At 47.0% G+C, this 24,500-nt stretch overlaps 3 protein-coding genes across 3 annotated transcripts; 2 read left to right on the forward strand and 1 right to left on the reverse strand.

The window, feature by feature from the left end:
- The first annotated feature begins 221 nt into the window (after positions 1 to 221).
- On the forward strand, positions 222 to 1,211 carry LOC142818517 (olfactory receptor 52M1-like). The gene has a single exon (XM_075898708.2). The coding sequence runs from the start codon at positions 273 to 275 to the stop codon at positions 1,209 to 1,211; it is 939 nt and encodes a 312-aa protein (XP_075754823.2). The 5' UTR covers positions 222 to 272.
- A 5,756-nt stretch (positions 1,212 to 6,967) lies between these two features.
- Positions 6,968 to 7,909, forward strand: LOC149526115 (olfactory receptor 52M1-like). The gene has a single exon (XM_089777354.1). It carries the CDS (start codon positions 6,968 to 6,970, stop codon positions 7,907 to 7,909), a length of 942 nt encoding a protein of 313 aa, XP_089633480.1.
- Positions 7,910 to 20,614: 12,705 nt separating this feature from the next.
- LOC142818525 (olfactory receptor 52M1-like) lies at positions 20,615 to 21,556 on the reverse strand. The gene has a single exon (XM_075898828.2). The coding sequence runs from the start codon at positions 21,554 to 21,556 to the stop codon at positions 20,615 to 20,617; it is 942 nt and encodes a 313-aa protein (XP_075754943.2).
- Between the last annotated feature and the right edge of the window lie 2,944 nt (positions 21,557 to 24,500).

Genomic DNA, 24,500 nt, shown 5'->3' on the forward strand with positions numbered 1-24,500 from the left:
CCTGAGGCTCCCCTGGCACTGGTCTTGCCACAGATTTTTCCCATAGTCTCATATTTAGAGCAGACTGTTGAATAGGGGGCAATTAGCTGCAGCCATGAAAACAGCCTCCAGCTGTGCATATTGTGTCTCCTGTTAACACTGTCTCTCCATCCAGCTGTTGGTACTGCAGTCATCACCAAAGAGCCTGGACATCTAAAGGAAATCAAGGGAACGTGCAGAAGATGTAGGTGACACCGTTCTGCCTCCGCGTGGGACACCTTCTCCCCTACTCCATGTCAGATTCCAACACAACCGACTTCACCAACCCCTCCACTTTCATCCTGCTGGGCATTCCTGGCCTGGAGGCGGTCCATGTCTGGATCTCCATCCCCTTCTCTGTCATCTATGCCATAGCCGTCTTGGGGAACCTCACCATCCTATTCATTGTGAAGTTGGAGCCAAGCCTCCATGAGCCCATGTACTATTTCCTCTGCATGCTGGCCATCACTGACCTGGTCCTATCTACGTCTACCCTGCCGAAAATCCTGAGCATCTTCTGGTTCAATTCCAGAGAGATTGATTTCAATGCCTGCCTCACCCAGGTGTACTTCATACAATGCTTTGCAGCGATCGAGTCTGGGATATTGGCCGCCATGGCTTTGGATCGCTACGTGGCCATCTGCCATCCCCTCAGACATTCCACCATCCTGACAAAACCTTTGGTGGCTAAGATTGGCCTGGCTGTGCTGCTTCGCAATGGTATAGTTGTGATGCCTTATCCCTTCCTGCTGATGCGCTGGTCATATTGCAGAACCAACATCATCCCTGAGCCGTACTGTGTCCATATCGCCGTGGTGAAATTGGCCTGCAGCGACACCCGTGTCAATAGTTACTACGGACTCTTTGTGCTGTTCTTTGTGTTGGGTCTGGATGTGATTTTTATTGCCATCTCCTACATGCAGATCCTCAAAGCCATCTTCATCCTTCCCACAAAGGATGCCCGGCTCAAGACGTTTTTGACCTGTGGCTCACATCTCTGCGCCATCGTAATCTTTTACATCCCGAGTGTCATCTACTCCCTCATCTACCGTTTTGGACAGAATTTTCCCCAGCATGTCCATGTTCTCCTTGGCAACATGCACTTCCTGCTGCCCCCCATGTTAAACCCCATCATCTATGGGATGAAGACCAAACAAATACGGGGCCGGCTTCTCGGTCTTGTTACTCGTTAATTGTCTAAAGTTTTCTCCTGGTGCTCTGGCTTTCAGACAAAGCTTTATGCAACATTGCCTGGTGACCTGGTGCTGGGCTTGCTTCCTTGAATCACTTCCTTTGCCATCAGACCAATGTTATATAGTTTCCTGGCCTTGCTATGCTGTATTAGAGTGAGAAATTGTAGAGCTGGTACAACTCCGTAACTCATCGAACTGCCAACTTTCGAATGGCTGGCAACTGAACTGCAAGACCCTGTCCCTGCCCTGACAATTTACACAAGAGCTGTGTCCTGCCCCACTTCTCTCCCCAAAGGCCCCTTCCCCGTGCACCATGGTCCATTGTGTCCCAGGCCCTTTCTCCTCTTCTTTCACCATCACCGTGCCCTTGACACTATCTTTAATAACCCGCCTGCTTCTCGATGGATGTTCTCCACCTCTGCTCTGCTACAGCTCGATGCCCTCTGCTCCCGGGCTGGGCTGGGAGCTGCAGATGCTTGACAAAAGTCCTTTCTGCAAATATGAGATGGCCCCAGGTGACCTGGGGCAATTGTGGGTTAAACATCTGATGCCTCCCCACTGCTGTTCAGGGCCCAGGTGGAGCCAGATCCCCATTTCAGTCAGATTTTGCAGATCAAAACAAAGCCCCTGGCCAGCCTACCTTGCACCAAGACCCAGAAGGTGAAACAGGGTAAAACCTAGATGGGTGGAAACCCTGTTATCACACTTTTCAGTGATGGAACCCTCTGTATCCTTATGTCTTCGAGCTTTTCACCTACTCTTCACTCATGCTTCTTGCATTAAGGGGAAGGAGGTTGGGTGGGGCCCATGCATCTATAAATAGGTTGCATTAAAGATTCTCTCCCAGCAGAAGTAAATGACTCCACTGTAGATCAAATCACTTTTCTCCAGCGTCTCTGCAAGAGTCACTTGAAATAGAAGGCTACACCATCAATGATCACTCTTATTTACTCCATGTGTGGGCAGAATACATTTTGTTCTGAGAATTATTATCGTGGTAATGCGCTGCCATGTGTAGAAAGAGAATCCTAAGTGTACTGCATCTATTTTAAAAAGTTCCCCAAGGGATTGCATTTCCACACGAGAAAGAGAAATGAAAACTATAATAAAAAAAACTATAATCACAGCCCTTGGAAAGACTGAATTTATAGAGCGTGTCTGCGCATTGCACGGAGTACCAAGAAGTGAGAAGTATCTTTCAAAAAAGCCTCTATCGAAAGAGGCTTGCAGTCTCGACGTAGCCTCAGGCTTCTCTTTCCAGATCTGCCTGTCTCCTGCCTGTCCTGGGCATTCACACGGGACTAGACCCCAGCAAGAAGCCTCATTCTCCCTTGTGCCTTTTCTTCCCTAATCAGCATAGTTCTGAAATACTCACAAACGCACCGAGCAGCCAATTGCTCCCTGACTCAGCCCAGAGCCCAGAACTTCTCCTCTGCCTGGGAGAAGCCCCTTAATTGCTGTTTACTCCTACAGCTGGGTAAGGAGCCCAGAAGCCCAGACAGGCTGGTCTCCAGACTCTTTACACCCCCCCCCCCCCCAGGGTCTGAGCAAAGCCCCCTGGGACTGCAAACATCTCAGTGATAAGCAGTGCCCGCGCCTGTGTCAGTTCTCAGCATAGGCTGCTGCTGGTGATGGACTGAGAGCTGCGGGACGCGGCTGCTTGAGAGGGATTTCCAGAGAAGACACGTCCCTCTCAGCACTCACAGGTACCGTCTCTTGCTGAGGGGCTCCCCTATTTGGCCAACCCAGAGCTACACGGACACAACGGCCTAAACAGTAAGTGCGGGTCCTTCCTGCTCTGTATGGCCAGGAACATCCCAAAGGCCTTGCCACAGGAGTGAGTTCATCCCAGTATCACTGCACCCTGCCTGTCCTAGTTGGTACCCTCCCTCTCTGAGACGGTGGCTGCATGGCAGTGGCACAGGGCATCCTTCAGGGAGAGAGGGGTCAGTAGAGGTAATGTACCAGGAGAAATTCTGAGTCCCAGGCACAGAGTTTGCTCACGCCACACAGAGACAAACTCCCCTTGGGGTGAGAAGTGAGCACAGGCCGGAGAAGCCGCTGGCGTCTCAGGGCTCTGGCTGTGAAATGAGGGGGGGTGGCTATTACCAGACTTTTATCACAGAAAGCATGGAGAGGGCACGGCACCTCACGGGAAGAATACGCGTAAGACACATTTTCCCCTGGCTCCATCTGAGACGTCGACTGACCTGTCACATCTGAAATTTTTAAAACAAAATGCCACCAGAATGAGACACCCCTCTGGATATTTCACTCCGAACACTCTCAGCCATGCACGCCAATCCAGGAATATTGGTGGCATGGAGTTCCACAGGCCAAATATGAATTAAGTAAACAGTTTTTCTATAAGTATTCTATGTTCTAACATTCCCAGGAGTGTAATTTTTCCTTGCTCATATTGTGTGGGACAGACTAAATATAAATGCCTGTCTGCTTCCTTTACTGGTAGATTCACAGGGCTTATGGTGAGCATGGACTGTTGAATAAAAAGGTGACTTTGAGAGGTCATCAAGTCCCATGTACTCAACTCAGTGTAAGACAAATCACCATGTAGATCGTGCCTAAAAGGTGTTTGTCTAGCCTGCTCTTTTAAAGCTCCAGTAATGGAAATTCCACCATTGCCGTGGGCAATTAATTCCAGTGCTAAACTACCTTGAGAGCTAGGAAGTTTTTCCTAATGGCTAATTTAAACCTCCTTTTCTGCAATTTAAGCCCATTACTTATTTTCCTATCCTGAGAGATTAAGGGAAATATATATATTTACTCTCCTTTTTGTAACAACATTTTAAGCACTTGCAAACTGTTATAATCTCCCATTTCAGACTTCTCTTGTCCAGACTGAATAAACCCAAATTTTCAGTCTTCCCTCTTAGCTCATGTTTCCTAGACCTTTAATCATTTTTTGGATCATCTCTGGACTCTCCCCAATTTGTCCACATGTTTTCCGAAATGTGGTCGCCAGAACTTTCCACAATACTCCAACTAAGGCCTGTTCACCACAGAACAGAGCAGAGCAAACATATTTCTTGTGACTTGCTTACAATATTCCTGCTCAGCATCCCAGGATGATGTTTGCTTTTTGCTACGATGTCACACTCTTCTTTCATATTTAGCTTGTGGTCCATCATAATCCCTCGATCCATTTCTGCAATCGTCCTTCCTAGGCCGTCACTTCCCATTTTTAAGTGTGTAATGGATTGTTTCTTCCCGAGTGCGTTACTTCCAATTAGTTCTATGGGAATTTCATCCTATTAGCCTCAGATAATTTCTCTACTTTGTCTGGATCATTTTAAATGATAACCCCATCCTCCAAAGCATTTGTATCCCTCCCTGAGTGGTGTTATTGGTCAACTTTATAAGTGTGTTCTCCATGCCGTTATCTAAATCACTGCTGAAGATATTGATCAGAACTCGTCCCACAACTGATGCCCACAGATCCTCACTTGTCTTGTCCTTCCAGTATGACTGAGCCATTGAAATCTATTTTCCGGGAAGGGTCCTCCAACAAGTCATTTACCCACCTAATCGTAGCCCCATCTCGGTTGTGTTTCCCTAGTTTGTTAACAAGACTGTAACACAACTCTTCAGGAAAGACGTGTACAAACTGGAAAAAGTCTAGAGATACGTATCTATCGCTTCTCCCCTATCTACAATTCTTGTGTTCCAGGAAGAAAAAAAAACTTTCAGGTTGGTTGGACAAGATTTATTCTTGACCAATCCATGCTGACTGTTACTTATCACCTTATTATCTCCTACTGATTTGTAGAAGGATTCCTTAATTATTTGCTGATAGAGACAGTAAGTTGATTGTTTTGTAGATACCTGGCTTTCCCTTGTTCTTTTGGTTTTTTTAATAGACAAGTGGAAAATTTTCCTTTTTCCAGTCTTCTGGAATGTGTCCCACATCCCATGACATTTCAAAAATAACAGCCAGTGACTCAGACAACCTTGAATTTTTCTTCGCCTTCTAGAATAAAAGAAAAACGTCTCCAGCACATTCCTAAATGTGTTGGTTAAACTGTGCCCTGCTGTGGTATTATTCCAACATTTTCTGGGTAGTTGTAACCTTCCTTCCCCACCGTGTCCTGGGCTTTGGATGATTTTGTCAGTTGTTTAAAGAAAGCCTCATCCGCCTCTTCGTCCAGGTCAGGTGGTCTGTGTAGATCCCTACTTTGAGTTCACCCTTATTTGTTCACACCTTTTTATTCTAAGACTTTTAGCCAGAGACTTTCAACAAGCCCGTCTCCTGTTTCCCTCTCAACCTCAGACCAAGTGCGCACGTATGTGTGTGTTTATATGTATCCGTGTGTGTGAGTGCAACACATCCTATCTTTTCGCCTGCCTGTCCTTCCTGAGCAAGCTGTACCCTTCCATTCCAATATTCTATCCATCTATATTATAGTCCCACCAAGTCTGTCATGCCAGGTCATGCACTCTGACCTGCTGTATAATACAGGGCCGTAAATCCTGTACTGAGACCTCCCACTTGTGTGTCAGTCAGGACTGGTCCACTCTAAAGGTATCCAACACATACATACACCAGCTACTTCAGTCAGGCCGGTCACAGCGATGGAAGAAAGTACTGTGTTAAGTCCTGTTCCCGGAGCAGCTGGGATGGGTGAACAGTCCTTTGTTCAGAGCTTCATTGCAGACCCTCCAGAGGTGAGAAACAGGATAGAGGCAAAATGGAGGGCTCTCCAGGGCCCTTTCTCTGTCTTTGCCCATGTGGCAGGAATCCCATTGTGTTCACTGGGTAAAACTTTATCCCAAGGTGGAGTTTGGAGCCACAGAAACCAGTCCCCAAGAACGCATGACTCAGGTCTTTGTGGATGTATGCCAAGGCCCACATTCCAGATGGAAGGTTTCCAGGAAAGTCCGTTCAGTGTAATTTGGAGTCTCTGATGTGTGTCAACATGAAATATGGACACGTGGCTAGTGCCCAGGTCTCCAACTAAAGGCCCAGGCATGCACCAAAATAGCAAAACCAGAGCCAGCGAATCATCCGCTCTTACAGGCCTCTTACTTGGCATAGTTTATACAAATTCTGTTGCAAACACATAACAGTGGTTGCGACCACACTCTGCATGGCCAAATTTCCACACCCCATGGGGACCAAAACATTGTCCGTGCTTTGGCCTCTACTGTGAACGGGCAGGTATTTCCATAGAGCGGCCATCAGTGATCGCTAGATCCTTCCCTGAGGGGTGTACTACTTGAGAGCTTCCCTTGACACAGGTCTTGCCACAAATTAGTTTCCCATTCTCGTATTTAGAGCAGGCAGGTGAATGGGGAACTCCTGACAACACGAAGTCTCTGTCTGGGTGTCCTTACTGGGTAGCAATGAGGGATAACCAGGATCCACATGCCTGCTCCCCTCGAGCGCACATTAAGCTTTTCCACAAAATGACGTTTAGCCACAATTGACACATCAAGTATAGAACCTTCCTTAGTTGGGCCAAGGACTCATGGTTCATTTCTCTGAACAGTGGAAATGTCTTTTCTTTGTATGTGTGAAGAGCGGGCAGCTTGCTGCCGCCATGAAAACAGCCTCCAGCTGTGCATATTGTTTCTCCTGTTAACATTGCCTCTCCATCCAGCTGTTGGTACGGCGACCATCACCCAGGAGCCTTGGCATCTAAAGGAAATCAGGTGAACATACAATAGATGTAATAGACAGCGTTCTGCCTCCGAGAGGGACACCTTCTCATCCATGTCATATTCTTCTCACCTACCCCATGTCAGATTCCAGCAGAAACAACTTCACCAACCCCTCCACCTTCATCCTGCTGGGCATTCCTGGTCTGGAAGCAGTCCACATCTGGATCTCCATCCCCTTCTCTGTCATCTATGCCATAGCCATGCTGGGGAACCTCACCATCCTGCTCATTGTGAAGAGGGAGCCGAGCCTCCATGAGCCCATGTACTATTTCCTCTGCATGCTGGCTATCACCGACCTGGTCCTGTCTACATCCACCCTGCCTAAAATTCTGAGCATCTTCTGGTTCAATTCCAGGGAGATCGATTTCAATGCCTGCCTCACCCAGCTGTACTTCATTCACTGCTTCGCAACAGTTGAATCTGGGATATTGGCAGCCATGGCTTTTGATCGCTATGTGGCCATCTGCCATCCCCTGAGACATTCCACCATCCTCACAAATTCTTTAGTGGCCAAGATTGGCCTGGTCGTGCTGCTTTGCAATGGCATAGTTGTATTGCCCTATCCCTTCCTGCTGAGGCAATGGTCATATTGCAGAACCAACATCATCCCTGAGCCGTACTGTGTTCACATCGCTGTGTTGAAACTGGCCTGCGGCGACACGCGTGTCAATAGTTACTATGGACTCTTTGTGGTGTTCGGTGTGTTGTGTCTGGATGGGATTTTCATTTTCCTCTCCTACTTGCAGATCCTCAGGGCCATCTTCAACCTCCCCACAAAGGATGCCCGGCTCAAGACGTTTTTGACCTGTGGCTCACATCTTTGCGCCATTGCAATCTTTTACATCTCAAGTGTCATCTACTCCCTCATCTACCGTTTTGGACAGAATTTTCCCCAGCATGTCCATGTTCTCCTGGGCAACATGCACTTCTTGCTGCCCTCCATGCTAAACCCCATTATCTATGGGGTGAACACCAAACAAATACGGGGCCGGCTGCTCGGGATATTTACTCACAAATAACATAACATTTTCTTCTGGTGCTCTGTCTCTGAGACCAAGCTTTGTGCAACACTGGCTTATGTCGTAGTGCTGGGTTGCTGTTTCCTAGCCTTACTGTGTTGTGTCAGGGTGACAAACTGTGCGATCAGTTTCTGTACAGTTCAGTAACTCATAGGGCTGCTACTTTTCTAATTGCTGTCAACTGGACCCCAAATCCCTTCTTTGCTTGTTTCCCCAGGGCCTGTGTCACATCCCACTTAATTCCCCAAAGACTCCTGCCCATGCTCCACCTAGTCCAGTGTGTTCCAGGCCTTTTCTCCACTTCTTCCAACATCCCTTAGGCCCTTGACCCTCTCTTTAATAACCTCTGCCTCCCATCACTCACTTGATCTTCTCCACCTCTGTCCTGCTGCAGCTGAGATCCCTCTGCCCTGGGATTGGGATGATAACAGTGTTCCCACTAACATTTTCCATCTTTGGATGAAATGTCTTTTGGGTGGGTTGAAATTTCTTATGTGGAACATCAATATTGAGGTAGAATGTGGATGTGCACCACCAGTAAAAAACAAAAACAAAAAAAATTAGCTAAATATTTGAACAGTCTATAGGAGTATGTCTACACTACCCCCCTAGTTCTTACTAGGGTGGCTAATGTAGGCATTTGAACTTGCAAATGAAGCCCGGGATTTAAATATCCCGGGCTTCATTTGTATCTTCCCGGGCGGGCGCCATTTTTAAATCCCCTTAGTCCGAACTAACTGCCCGCGGCTACACACGGCAGTCAAACGTTAACTCGAACTAAGTCCTTAGTTTGAGTTAACTGTTACACCTCATTACATGAGGTGTAACAATTAATATGAACTCAGGACTTAGTTAGAATTAACATTTAACTGCCGCGTGTAGCCGCAGGCAATTAGTTCGGCCTAAGGGGATTTAAAAATGGCGCCCGCCAGGAAGATGCAAATGAAGCCCGGGATATTTAAATCCCGGGCTTCATTTGCAAGTTCAAATGCCTACATTAGCCTCCCTAGTTTGAACTAGGGAGCTAGTGTAGACATACCCTAGGTGTGGAAGTAAATATATTAACACTAACATGGGAGTACACATATCATCATCCTTTCTAACAACTTAAGCTAGTAAACACACCAAAATGCATATTATCCACACATAGTCTAGCTTTAAGATGCTAATCAAATCTATGAGTCAACTAGAAATAACCATGTTCTCCTTGCAAATACTAACACAGTATTTACTAACACCGGAAAGGAGTGTAAAAGTCATTCACTCAAGCTTATACAGTTTCTCTCGTGAAAGTTTAGAAACTATGCTATACAAGAACAAGTGAAACAGAGTCACATAAAGATAGATTAAAGTTCTCCTGGTTTGAAACTTTCACCGTGTGTGTCACCAACTCAAAGAGTATAAGCCCCAGAGCAAATTCACGAATGGCTTGATGGGTTGTAGACAGATCCATACTTCATGGAGCTTGCAAGTAAGGTTTCATCCATCAGGTAGCATCACACCTAGTACTTGCTACTTCTGACTCTTAAGAGCCAGAACTCTACCAGATAACAAAGATCTGGCCTTAATGCAATACAATTTGCCATGTATTAATTAGTAACACAGGATTTATAAAAAACATCATTAAGATCAACGTTTTAGATAGCTGCAACTCTCCACAAAAAATTATGAAAGACTCTTGCTCTTCCTTACCTTAAGCCATTAACACCCATGTAAGCTTTGTTTGAAATGTTATCATGCAAACGTCCTGGCACACACACAGCCATGCAACCTGCTTTTCCCTGCTTTCCCTCCAACCTGGCCAGATAGAGAGGACTGCCCACCAGATTGCGGCAAGGGAGTGAGGACTCCCCAAACAACTGCCCCCCTGGCTCCACCTCACTGCACCAATGCCAGCACCCACCCATCCCTTTCCCCGCCTACTCCTGTGCAATCTGCTCCCCCTTCCAACCAGGGGCTGGAATAAAATCTTGCTTCTCAGACTTGGAGGCACTAGCAACCTGGCTGGAACTGACAAGACACAAAACTTGCCACTACTCCCTCACCTCCCTTCAGGACACACAGCACAAACAAACTCTCCAGTTCCACCTCACCCCAAAGGCAGCACCCACCCACCCCCTCTGTCCTCCACGTACCCCATGCAATCAGCTTCTCCTCCATCCCCTTTCCCAGCCCGGCAGGCTCGAGGAGAGTGCTGGGTTTCTGTCTCTGCCTCTCTCTCATCACACAGATGGGACTCCCCAAACTCCTCCCTCTCCTACTGTCCCCAGCCAATTACTCCCTCCCTCCTCATCTCCCCAAACTCCCCTACCCTACACCTCTCCCCCAGCCGCTTACTCCCTTCTCCTTATCTTCCCTCCCTAAGTGCTCTCTAAGGCTATGTCTAGACTGCAGGCTTCTTTCGAAAGAGCCTCTTTCGAAAGATCGCGTCTAGAGTGCAGGCGGATCTTTCAAAAGAGCAAGCCGCTTTTTCGAAAGAGAGCACCCAGCGAGTCTGGATGCTCTCTTTCGAGGAAGCCCTATTTGCATTGAAGAACGCCTTCTTTCGAAAGAGGAACTTTCGAAAGAAGGCGTTCTTCCTCGTGAAACGAGGTTTACTGCCATCGAAAGAAAAGCCGCGTTCTTTCGAAATAATTTCGAAAGAACGCGGCTTGAGTCTGGATGCAGGGGAAGTTTTTTCGGGAAAAGGCTACTTTTCCCGAAAAAAACCCTGAGTCTGGACACAGCCTAAGCGCCTCCATTTCAAGCAGGCAGCCCCATTTGAAGCCACTGTTCAGCAAGACTCCCCTCCCCCTGCCGGTCAGCTGAGTTCCCAGCTGGCATGGGAGCTCTGAGCCTCTGCTCAGGGCTTATTAAACATCTGCACAGCCACACTGATGTGCAGCTTACAGGGTACCTAGAAAGGAAGCTGTGGAAGCTTGACAAAAGACCTGTCTATACATATGAGGTGGACACAGGTGAAAAGGGGCAATTGTGAGTTAATGGCCTGATGCCTCCCCCACCACCCTGCTGTGCTGTGTGAACAGATAGAGCCAGATCCCCATTTCAGGCAGGTTTTCTGTTCAAAACTGAGCACCTGAGCAGCCTACAAAACAGGCTCTTGCTGTGTAAAGTCTAGATGGATGGAACCCCTGTTATCACACTTTACATTGAAGGAGCCCTCTGTATGTGTAGGTCTTTGAGATTTTCACCTACTCTTCACTCATGCTCGTTGCAGTAAGGGGAAGGAAACTGGGGCTGAAGTGTGTATGTGTAAACAGGTTGGTTATTAATAACTCTTAACCCTAATGAGAAGAATGGAGTCACTGAATTCTAGATGAAATCAGTTTTCACCAGCGTCTCTGCAGAGATGTGGGTCGGCGAGGGTTGAAATCCTCCTGCTGGAGGCAACAGAGAGAGGAGGGGCTGGTTGAAACCTTAAAAAACACCAGGACTGGATGAGCCTGAAGAAGCTGGGAGAGGAGAGAGGCACAAGGCCAGCAGACGGGACTCTTGAGTTACATGTTATAGTTGTAAACTTAAAAAACAACAAACAGTCTGGTAGCAGAGATGGCATCATGAACTTTCATGGGCACAGCCCACTTCTTCAGATCCCCTGAAGCTTCTGAACATGTTATAGTTGGTCGTTGTATGTTGCTAGAGACTCTACATTTGGAGCAAGTGGAAGAGGTGACTATGTCCGGCTAGAATCTGTAGCAACTAGAGCCCATGCCAGGCTGGTGCACTATTACAAGATTCACTTGAACCAGAAGGCTACAAGATCAATGTTCCCTCTTATTTTTCTCCATCTGTGTGCAGAATAAATTTTGTTATGTGCATCAATATCGAGGTAGTGTGCTGCCGTGCACCACTAGGAGAAATAAAATCCTAGATGCGATCAATATATTTTATAAAGTTACCCAGGGGATAATTACTCTAGCTAGGACTCCCCCAAGCCCTGCGCTCTGCTCCACTTCTGTATGCAAGGCCCCTCCCCTTGCCTTGTCTATCCCATTTCTCCACTACTTCTCCATCACCCCGCCTTTGTCACATTTTTTACGCCCCTCCGCCTGTCACTCACCGGCACTCCTCCAATTCTGCCCTGCTGCAGCTGGGCTCTCTCTGCTCTGGGGCTGGGATGGGAGCTGCTGCTGCTTCACCAGGGATCCACCTGCTTGTATTGTATGGGCCCGAGTGCGTCCTGGGTTCATGACTCGACACCTCCGGCCTGCACGACAGGGACCACACAGAGCCTGTTCCCCTCTCCAGTCGGACTTCCTAGTTCAAGACCAAGTATGGACACCCTGTGAACTCACTTTTCATCATAGGTGCCACCTGAATCCTTATGTCTTTAGGGTGTCTCTGGACTTTGGGTATTGTCCTCTGCTATAACAAGAAGGACCAAGTATCAGAGGGGTAGCCGTGTTAGTCTGAGTCTGCAAGAACAACAAGAAGTCCTGTGGCACCTTAGGGTGTGTCTAAACTACATGGCTCCATCGATGGAGTCATGTAGATTAGGCTGATCAGCAAAGGGAAATGAAGCCGCGATTTAAATAATCGCGGCTTCATTTAAATTTAAATGGCGGCCACGCTGAGCCAACAAACTGCTGATCAGCTGTTTGTCAGCTCAGCGTGCTAGTCTGGACGCTCCCGCGCCAACATGAAAGCCCTTTATCGACCTCCCTGTTATGCCTCGTAGGATGAGGTTTACCGGGGAGGTCGATAAAGGGCTTTCATGTCGGCGCGAGAGTGTTCAGACTGATCAGCTGTTTGTCGGCTCAGCGTGGCAGCCATTTAAATTTAAATGAAGCCGCAATTATTTAAATCGCGGCTTCATTTCCCTTTGCCAAACAAACAAATCTACATGGCTCCGTTGACGGAGCCATGCAGTTTAGACATACCCTTATAGACTAACAGATCTATTGCAGCGTAAGCTTCAAGGACCAAAGACCAAGGAAGTGGAAGAGAGAAGGGAGAAACTCCCTAACAGTGAAACTATTTATTTTTTAATAATCTTTTAACAGAACTAAAAGTGTTTGTTGGCTTTGCTAACACAGTTCTGTGGGAAACGCCTCTTGGCACATCCTGGGAATGGGTAGCGCTTTCAGCAAACTACCAGATAGCAGCGGACTCCAGAAATTCTGGAGGTGTGGGCCAAAAAGGAAATAAAAGGTGGTTAAATAAAACCAAAAGTCCTTTTCACGGGCCCTGATCCCTCAGCCCAGAAACAGGACAGGAGAGGAAGAAGCCAGCCTAAAAAAAAAAAAAAACACAGATGGCCTTTTAAGCTAAGGGGATTTAATGCAACAGCCAAGCCCCAAGAACACTGCTTTCTGACTGGCCCTAAGACGTAAAGACAAGATGGGCAGATGGGAATTATTTTTGCTCCATTCATCAGGTTTCACCCCTATACCCCCATATCGCCTTCATGGGGGTGGATACTCAGTGATTTTCCGTTTCAGATCTAGCCAGTGCTTTCTTTACCATCCCTTTACATTGGAAGAGTGATTACAAATTTCCTTTTGACTTTAAAAAGCAGCTATGTTTTGCCAGAATTCCCGGGGGGTGAACTAACAGCCCCATTATTTGCTGTGCCCATGGGTTTACGCTGTGGAATGGAATGACCAACGGTGCTTTCATACACAGATGGCATCCGGACAGGAACCCTGGGAGGTACTGGAGAGGGTGTTACAAAACTGTCAGGGATCTGGATTCAAAGAAAGGCCAGTTGAGTTCCCCAAAGGTGAATTTTCTCACAGTCGCTATGGAAAAGAAGGGATGTGCCTAATTGGAGAGGATTCTTAAAGTGCCGGCTCCCACCGCTCCCTTTCTGAGACAGGTTAATTTCTCCTGAGATTGTGCTGAGGGATTTGCAGAGAAGAGCTCCCTGCCACAGGAGCTGTTAAAGAAGGAGGTGGAACAGAATTGATGGTCCCAATAACAGAAAGCCACAATTCAGTGATACTTGGCCTTAATTTAGGCCCCAGCTTCATCCGTGTTATAACCGGCAGCTTACGAAAAGGGATTAGAAGTCGTGCTAACTCAGAGCCCCGGAACAGGAATTCATCCTGTAGCTCGTGCCTCCAGATTTTAAATAAGTTGGAAAGAGTGTTGACTCTATGTGAAAATAACTTGAAAAATCACCCGGTTTTAGCTTTAGATTGGGCTTTGCAATGTGTAGAATACTGGGTGGAATTTTCCACGTTTATTAAAAACGTCCCACTCCCCAGTAAAGTATGTGTTCACTACAAATAATAATAATAATAATAATAATAATAACAATAGCTAGTATTTAGTAGTAGAAATAGTACGTGCAGTGTTCTCAGTGTGCTGTCTGCAGACTGGACACTGGGCAGGATGGATCTTTGATCAACCCAATGGCCATTCTTCTGTCCTTATGTGCAGTCCCCTCCCTCCCTGGTGCAGTGACGGAGACAAGAGCACAGGATGGGCCTGCATTCCTGGCTGGGGAGGGAGGGGGCAGAGGAGTGAGGGGCCCACACTGGGAGCTTCCCCCTCGCTCCCTGACAGTGTGGAAGGGGAGCAGCAGGGAGCGTCCTGGTATGAATCTCGGGGGGCTTCGGCCCCTCCATCCTCCCCGAATAGCATCCTCGCCCCTCCATCACCTCCCTACACACACACCTCAAGCCTCATCCTCTGTCCTGAGCTGCTCCTCATATCCGCAGCCCTGACTCCTGCACCCTCACCCCCACACTCCAACCCTCTGTCCTGAACCCCTCCCAGCCCCCGAACCCTGAGTCCTTCAGCCCCCCCACCCAATCCTCTACCCTGAGCCCCCCTCAATCCCCAACCCTGAGTCCTTCAGCCCCTCACACCCTAACCCTCTGCCCTGAGCCCCCCTCAGCTCCCCAATGCTGAGTCCTTCGGACCCCCACACTCCAACCCACTGCCATGAGCCCCCCTCAACTTCCAACCCTGACTCCTGAATTTTCCCACACCCTTTCCCTATACCATGACCTCCCCCACAAACACACATCTCCTCCACACCACAACCCCTGTCCTTAGCCCATCACACTCCACCCAACACTGACATTTCTTACAGGTACTGTCATATCCCAGCCCACGTTCATGCCGTGAGCTCCCCCTTGGTGTGAGAGAGTGCGACACAATAGTACCTGTGTGAAATGAAAGTTATTTTCACCTCTGGAGAGCAGATGGCAGTGTGGACATGAACAGAAACTAGCGAAGTGTTATAGTTTGGACTGCCAACAGTTTATACTATCAATTATGGACTCCTGCCTGCTGCATTGGTGAGCTCTTCATTCTTGTGTATTCATATGAACTTGCAGGAAAACATATTGATTATTAAAACAAAAGGCTGTGCAGACAGTGGTGGTGGCTGGCTGGAATCTGACAGGCTGCTAATTCACTACAGTGAATCCGGGTGCACTCACTTGTGGAATGATATCCCTAAGTCTCAGTCTAGACTGCAGGCTTCTTTCAGAAGAAGCTTTTCCAGAAGAGATCTCCCAGAAAAACGTATTCCAAAAGAGAGCGTCTACACAGCAAAAGTGCAACAGAAAAGCAATGTGCTTTTTTGAAAGATAGCATCCGCATTGATTGGATGCTCTCTCACATTTCAGTTGTGATTACTGTGGATGGAGTGGTCACCAGGGCACCTGTGTTTTTTCCTCGAGGCCTCCTCTTTTAAAAAAAACACTCTTCTGCATTCACACACGCCTTTTTCCGAGAAAGATTTTTTGGAAAAAGGCTCCTTCCTTGTAGAACGAGACTTATCACTGCTGGAAAAAACCCTCTGTTCTGTTGACTTTCTGTTGAAAGAACTCAATAGCAGTGTGGATGTCAATATTGTTTTTCTGGGAAAAGATTCATGGAGATTAGGTCCATGAATGGCTGTTAGCCAGGATGGGTAAGGGTTAGAGTCCCTAGCATCTGTTACTCTGCAGATGGGAGACAGAGGAGGGATCATGTGAAGATTACCTGTTGGGTTCCCTCCCTCTGGGGCATCTGGCATTGGCCACTGTCGGAAGACAGGACACTGGGCTAGATGGGCCTTTGGTCTGACAGTGCTTATGTTCCTATGGAGATGTACCCTAAGTAATGCCTTTTCAGGTATCTAAAAGGGTGTCACAAGGAGGAGGGAGAAAACTTGTTCTCCTTGGCCTCTGAGGATAGAACAAGAAGCAATGGGCTTAAACTGCAGCAAGGGAGGTTTAGGTTGGACATTAGAAAAAAGTTCCTAATTGTTAGGGTGGTCAAACACTGGAATAAATTGCCTACGGAGGTTGTGGAATCTCCATCACTGGAGATATTGAAGAGCATTTTGGACAGACAGGGATGGTGCTTGGTCCTGCCGTGAGGGCAGGGGACTGGACTCGACGACCTCTCAAGGTCCTTTCCAGTTCTAGTGTTCTGTGATTCTACGACAAGGCAAAGGTTAAACCCCACTTCACCCTCTAGGTAGCACTCAGTGCCTCATGTTAATATTGAGGGTATTTCAGTTAGGTCTGCAGTGAGCAGTGCCCTGGTTCAAAGGGTTTTCCCCGTTAACTGATGGCCATTCCGTTCTACTATTCCTGTAGATTTACTCTGCCAGACAAGTGCTCAGTTCGAAGTTATTTACTGTCTTATCTCCATTCCACAGGTAATTTCCCAACCCCGGTTTCTTGGCTCGGCGCCACACTCTTGAGCTGGGACAAAGAGGTCTCACCATTGACCAGGCGGGATGGGACTTCCCGCCCCATATCACAGTGCTGGGTGTTGAGGTGAATATCTGCCCCCCATGAGTGTGCCATTAAGTGTCATCGCCTCTTTATTTTCCTCCAGCAGCCAAGAGGATGTGCTGTTGACACATGTTCAAATCCCATGCAGGGGTTTGGTGCTGGGACTAACATGAACCGGGACTCTGCTATGTAGCAGCTTGCCCACATTCACAAGACAGAAATACTCTCTCCTTTCCAAACCCAAATGTTGCCCTTTGAGCATTTGGAGTAAAATTAAAATGTCCAGTTACCCGACTGCAGTGACGTTCTACCCAGTCCTTCTGTTGGCTCCGTTCCCATCCTTCTTCCTCCCAGTGTGGTGAAATCTCCCCTTCTCTTTCCCTTTCCCATTGCCATTGTCGTCCCGTTAGTCCAGCCATCATCATGCCTCTTGAGGTCCAGTTCCTGACTCCCAGGCTGAGGCACACCAGAGGCCACGACATCCCCATGCACGACAACAGAGATTGTCAGTTACCCCAGAAAATATCCTGTGGTGACCAGGTCTTATTCTTAGGTGGCAACAAGCCATGGCCGTCTGTGAAGCCCTTTCAGGATCGGTAGACAGGCCTCACAACATTTTGGCCTTTGGGGTGTGTGGTCCATGCATGGTCCAAGAGAAGCATCCACACTACTAAGCCCACTATTTCAAAATCTGTACTCCTGCTGAGGGCATGGGGTGGGCGGAGCTGATGAAGGGTGTCCTCTTGCCCCCATTTTGCCCTAGCCAACCACCCCATCACCACAGAATGGGGAAGGGGACAGAACACATCAGAGGGATGGAGATGTTGGAAACTGTGGTGATCTACAGGAGTCTTCAGACAGTTGGCTACAGCTGTACCTAAAGAGAGTGCATGGTCCTGTAGAAACCATTTCATATTTAGCTGGGTCCCATATGAGGAGAGGTTAAAGCGACTGGGACTCTTCAGTTTAGAAAAGAGGAGACTAAGGGGGGATATGATAGAGGTCTATAAAATCATGAGTGGTGTGGAGAGGGTGAATAAAGAAAAGTTCTTCATTAGTTCCCATAATAGAAGGACTAGAGGATACCAAATGAAATGAATGGGGAGCAGGTTTAAAACTAATAAAAGAAAGTTCTTCTTCACAAAGCAAATAGTCAACCTGTGGAACTCCTTGCCAGAGGAGGCTGTGAAGGCTAGGATCATAACAGAGTTTAAAGAGAAGCTAGATAATTTCCTGGAGGTTAAGTCCATAAAAGGCTATTAGCCAGAGGATAGCCTTGGTGTCCCTGGCCTCTGTTTGTCAGAGGCTGGAGAGGGATGGCAGGAGACAAATCACTTGATCATTGTCTTTGTTCCACCCTCTCTGGGGCACCTGGTGCTGGCCACTGTTGGCAGACAGGATATTGGGCTAGATGGACCTTTGGTCTGACCCAGTACGGCCGTTCTTATGTTCTTTTCACTGAAGGAGCCATCTGTATCCCTAAATCTTTGAGCTTTTCACCTACTCTTCATTTGGACACTTTGCATCAAGGGGGAGGAGGCTGGAGCAGAGGCTTCTGTCTATAAACAGGTTGTTTCTACCAGTGGTGCACAGCATCATATTATCTTGGTATTGATGTACAAAACAAAATGTATTCTGCACACAGATGGAAAAAGAAAGAGGGAAAATTGATCTTGTTGCTACAGTTTGAAGCTTAACAACATGACAGTCTCTGTCAACATGCAAAGACGAATCTTAGCGTGCAACCCAAGAGTCCTCTCTGCCGCCCTTGTGCCTCTCTCCTGTCCCCGATGCTTCTGGCTCATCCAGTCTCGGGTTATGTCTACACTCATGGCTTCTTGCGCGAGTAATATGCAATGAGGCTAAGCGTGGTTATTGCCGAGCTTCATTTGCATACCTAATGAGCCACCATTTATTCAGAAGAGCCTCTTGCGCGAGAAGGAGCATCTACTCTGCCCCTTCTTGCGCAAGAAAAATCCTCTTGCGCGATGCCGTTACACCTATTACTTTTCAGGAAGAACAGCGTTGCGCAAGAGGGTTTTTCTTGCACAAGAAGGGGCAGTGTAGATGCTCTTTCTTGCGCAAGAGCCTCTTCTGAAAAAAATGGTGGCTCATTAGACTCTCAGCCCTCATGCGATCTCTCCCAGTGGAATAAGAATCCCTGCATTGTCGGTAACATCATTGTTCTCCAGCGTCGCTGCAGACAGGTGGGTTGGGAAGGAGTGGAACCTCCCACTGGAGGCAACAGAGGGAGGAGGGGATGGTTGAGACCTTCCAAAACACTGAGGCTATGTCTACACTAGCGGCTTCTTGCGTGCCTAATATGCAAATGAGGCTAAGCATGGAATATCGCCAATCCTCATTTGCATACCTAATGAGCCACCTATCCTTTTAATCCAACATTTATACCAATGATTGCTAAATACTCATTACCTTTCTTTATTAATTGGGGAATAGCCTGTTTTGCCCTATCCATATTGTTAGTAATTTCTATGAAGTGGAAATTTATGAGCTACCCATGACTTTAACAGTAATCATAGGGAAATATCTTCATTCCCCATCAAAATCAGATACTTTGAATACAGAAATTTGGATTTGTGACAAGGCACTCCAAAAGACCACATTGCTACCTATGTTGATTGGTTACCACGCAAAATGGGCCATAGGTTACCATAAGTAACCAGAGTCTTCCACTTCATCAACCATGCTAGACATCATGATGAATACTTATTCCATAACTTCTCTCCCTTTAGTCCATACAAAAGAGACTTGGGGGTCTCCATTGGGCTGTTAGCCAAACAAATAAGCACCTTACAGCCTATTACAGACCTCAAGCTTATACTAACTTGCCAAAGCCAATGTCTTACAGGATACAAGCCTTTAGGTTACTTGCCTTCCTGCTGCATCGAATGCACAGTGGAATAAAATGAAACAGGAATAGAGTTTCAGTAAATATAATAAAGTCAAACCAACCGACTGGCTACTGTCTTAGGCTGTGTCCAGACTTAGGGGTTTTTTCGGGAAAAGTAGCCTTTTCCCGAAAAAACTTCCCCTGCGTCCAGACTCAAGCCGCGTTCTTTCGAAATTATTTCGAAAGAACGCGGCTTTTCTTTCGATGGCGGTAAACCTCGTTTCACGAGGAAGAACGCCTTCTTTCGAAAGTTCCTCTTTCGAAAGAAGGCGTTCTTCAATGTAAATAGGGCTTCCTCGAAAGAGAGCATCCAGACTCGCTGGGTGCTCTCTTTCGAAAAAGCGGCTTGCTCTTTCGAAAGATCCGCCTGCAGTCTAGACGCGATCTTTCGAAAGAGGCTCTTTCGAAAGATGCTTTCGAAAGAGCCTCTTTCGAAAGAAGCCTGCAGTCTAGACATAGCCTTAGTGCCAGGCAGGCTGGCCAGGTGTAAGTTCTGAACTATAAAATCGGACTGATGTGGGTATCTGGTTCTACCTGGGAAATGCACGACAGGGGGCAGGTATAAGGTCTTTAACCCACAATTGCCCCAGGTCACTTGGGGCCATCTCCTATGTGCAGAAAGGACTTTTGTCAAGCGTCCGCAGCTCCGATCCCAGCTCCAGAGCAGAGGGAGCCCGGCTGCAGCAGGGCAGAGGTAGAGAAGATCCAGTGAGTGAGAGCAGAAAGGAGTTATTAAAAACAGTGTCAAGGGTTGGGTGATGGTAGAAGAAGTGGAGAAAGGGCCATGCGTACAATGGACAAGGTGGTTCATGGGGAGGGGAGTTTGGGAAAAGGAGTGGGACAAGACAGAGTCCCTGGGGATTTCAGCAGAGGAAGGATAAGGTCTTGGGATCCAGTTGCCAGCAATTCGAAAGCCCTCGGAGTTAGAGTTGTACAGACACTGACTCTGCAGTTTGTCACCCTGACACAGCACAGAAAGGACAGGAAAGGACGTAACATTGGTCTGACAATAAAGGAAGTGATTCAGGGAAGAGAGCCCAGCAGCAGGTCATCAGACAGTGTTGTACAAAGCTTGATCCGAGAGCCAGAGCACCAGGAGGAAACTTGACACTATTTACGAGTAACAAGCCCGAGCAGCCGGGCCCGGATCTGTTTGGTCTTCACCCCATAAATGATGGGATTTAGCATGGGGGGCAGCAGGAAGTGCATGTTGCCAAAGAGAACATGGACATGCTGAGGAAAATTCTGTCCAAAACGGTAGATGAGGGAATAGATGACACTTGGGATATAAAAGATTCCGATGGCGCAGAGGTGTGAGCCACAGGTCAAAAAGGTCTTGAGTCGGGCGTCCTTTGTGGGGAGGCTGAAGATGGCTCTGAGGATCTGCAAGTAGGATAAGGCAATAAAAATCATATCCAAACCAACCACACCGAACAGCACAAAGAGTCCATAGTAACTATTGACGCGGGTGTCGGCGCAGGCCAGCTTCACCACAGCGATGTGGACACAGTACGGCTCAGGGATGATGTTGGTTCTACAATATGGCCACTGCCTCAGCAGGAAGGGATAGGGCAATATAATGACAGCATTGCGCAGCAGCATGGCCAGGCCAATCTTGGCCACCAAAGGGTTTGTCAGGATGGTGGAATGTCTCAGGGGATGGCAGATGGCCACATAGCGATCGAAAGCCATGGCGGCCAATATCCCAGACTCAATAGCTGCAAAGCATTGTATGAAGAATACCTGGGTGAGGCAGGCATTGAAATCGATCTCCCTGGAATTGAACCAGAAGATGCTCAGGATTTTGGGCAGGGTGGATGTGGACAGGACCAGGTCAGTGATGGCCAGCATGCAGAGGAAATAGTACATGGGCTCATGGAGGCTCGGCTCCCTCTTCACAATGATCAGGATGGTGACGTTCCCCAAGACGGCTATGGCGTAGATGGCAGAGAAGGGGATGGAGATCCAAACATGGGCCGTCTCCAGGCCAGGAATGCCCAACAGGATGAAGGTGGAGGGGTTGGTGAAGTCGGTTGCGTTGATATAGGACATGAAGTAGGTGAGAAGAATATGACATGGATGAGAAGGTGTCACTCAGAGGTAGAACAGTGTCGCTTACGTCTACTGTACATTCCCCTCATTTCCACTAGATGCCCTGGCTCCTGGGTGATGGTCGCAGTACCTACCGCTGGATAGAGAGACAATGTTAACAGGAGACACAGAATGCGCAGCTGGAGGCTGTTTTCATGGCTACAGCTACTTGCCCACTCATGACACACACAAATAGAAAAGACTGTTCAGAGAAATGGACCACGGGTCCTTGGCCCCACTAAGGACAGTTCTATATTTGACGTATCAATAGCGGCTACACATCATGTTGTGGGAAAGCTTAATGTGCACCCAGGGGGAGCAGGCGTGTGGATCCTGGTTATCCATCATTGCTACCCAGTAAGGACCCCCAGAGCGGAGAGAGTCAGGAATTTGCCAATCTGCTCTAAATATAACGATGTGAAACATAAAGGATCAATCAAGGGACAGTGAATCACGGGGGGCTCATAATTATACTTTCCTGCCAAACTTCCACCAGAATGTGGTCCATGGCATCCAGCTACAAAGAACTGAGTCATGCATGGACAGGAGCCTTGTGCGAGTGACTTCATACCCATGTTGGGATGAACTTTTACACAACGATGGCCACAGCATTCTCACCACATGGTCGAGAACAAACAAAAGGCCATGGAAATCCCTCTAATTTGCCTTCTATCCTGCTTCCCAACTATGAAGGATCTTTGCTTTGGACCGAACTTCTGAACAAAGTACTGTCAACCCATCCTGGCTGCTCCAGCAGTTTATTCCATCAGTGTAACAAGCCTTCACCGAGAACTTTACAATCAGTGAAGGTAATTGATTGCTTCAACACTTTGAAAATGTTCTTTCTTTCTTAATAAAGTTTTCAGATTTTACATTCTAAAGAATTGGCTACGGCATGTTTTTATTGTTAATTTGACATGCAAATGTGGCTGGTCCTTTGGGATTAGAAGACTTTTATTTTTTTTTATTTGGTGGCATTGGTATGATTAATACCAATCAACAGCAGGGTTTATAGAAAACATGTATTTTAATACAAACAGTTTTCATTCTCAAATCGTTTTCATTCATTAATGGATCTCAAAGTCACAGTGTTGTTTTAGACCAATTCCATAAACCAAATACACAGGGAAGGGTTGGAACTCAACTTCATTTACAAGTTTGATTCCTATCATAGAGGTATGTATAAAGACATTGGCTGGCTCCCACACTAACTTCCACATCCTGTTATCACTATTCCACATCCTAATTACTTAACCAAGCAACCAAACTATGGGTACTTATAAAGGTGAAAATTGTTCTTATCAGCCTCTTGAAACTTAATCTAATTCGCTTTTTTCCCCTCCTTTCCTTTCCTCCCCTCCCTTCCCTATTTATTCTTGGATCTGGACTTTTAATTCTCCAGTCATCAGAAGAAGTGGGCTGTGCCCACAAAAGCTCATGACCCTATCTCCATGTTTTTTTAGTCTTTAAGGTGCTGCAAGACTATTTGTTGTTTTTTAAGTTTTTCTAGTTACAGACTCACTCGGCTCCCCCTCTGAAGCTTTTGATACATAAGAAGGTAATGATTGCCTAGAAACGACAATTGCAGAAGGCATCAAGATTTTACAGAGAACCACAAGCTAAACTCAACCATGTCACACTGCTGGAAAGAAAGAAAGAAAGAAAGAAAGAAAGAAAGAAAGAAAGAAAGAAAGAAAGAAAGAAAGAAAGAAAGAAAGAAAGAAAGAAAGAAAGATGACGTTAGGATGTATTAGCAGGAATGTTGTAAGCAAGTCACGAGAAATATTTTTTTATTTTGCTCTGTGCTTTGCTGAAGTATGCCTCAAGTGGAGTATTGTGTCCAGTTTGGGGCACCACATTTCAAGAAAAATGTGGAGAAATTGGAGGAGGTCCAGAGAAGATCAACAAAAAAAGATTAAAGATCTAGAAAACGTGACCTATGAGGGAAGGGTAAAATAATTGGATTTGTTTTGTCTGGAAAAGAGAGGAAACTTAATAACAGTTTAAAAGTACTTCCCATATTGTTACAAGGAGGAGAGTGGAAAGTTATCCTCATTAACTTCTGAGGATGGGAAAAGAAGTAATGGGCTTAAATAACAATGAGGGAAGTTTACATTGTAAATTAGGAAAAACATCCTGTCAGGGTAGATGAGCACTGGAATCAATGATCTAAGGAAGTTGTGGAATCTCCATCACTGGATCTTAAAGCAGGTTAGACAAACACCTTTTAGGGGTGGTCTACACGGTGCTTTGTCCTTCCTTAAGTTCAGGATCCTGGTCTTGATAACTTCTCAAGGTCCCTTCCTGTTCTATAATTCTCTCCCATGGCCCATTCTCTCTGCAATCCCTATGCATCTATCCAGAAATAATGTAAATCAGGTTTTTAAATGTACTCTGCTTCACATCACATGAGCAAGGGAAAATTCAATTCCACCCAGTGTCTGAATTGTTTCCATAACCCACATTTGGCCTGTGGAACTCCTTGCCACAGGCATTATTCGACTGGGGTGCTTAGTTGAAAGGGTTTCACTGAAGGATTGGCCGTGGCAGGTGGCACTGGTGAGACCAATGTTAGTAAAGACTGCCTGACACTTTGAAAAGGAAAACCTCAATTTCTGTTTTTTGTAAATTTTCCAAACAATACGTGTTTGGAGTGAGATTCCCCACGAGGGGTATGTTCAGACATAACAGTTCAACCGACTTATCGGATGCAGCCAGGGGAAAATGTGTCTTGTCTGTGGCGTTCCCGTGAGGAACCCTTCCATCTCCAGGTTTTCCAGCAGATAAAAGTTAGGTAATGTCCACTCACGCTCCCCCGCTTCCTAGCCAGAGCCCTGAGATGCCAGTGGAGGAGGGGTAGTTTCTGTGCGTTACCACACAGCTGGTGTCTCCAGTCGGTGCTCAC

This window comes from Pelodiscus sinensis, chromosome 1 (genome assembly GCF_052426305.1).
Source record: "Pelodiscus sinensis isolate ZL-2025 chromosome 1, ASM5242630v1, whole genome shotgun sequence".
NCBI lineage: Eukaryota > Metazoa > Chordata > Testudines > Trionychidae > Pelodiscus > Pelodiscus sinensis.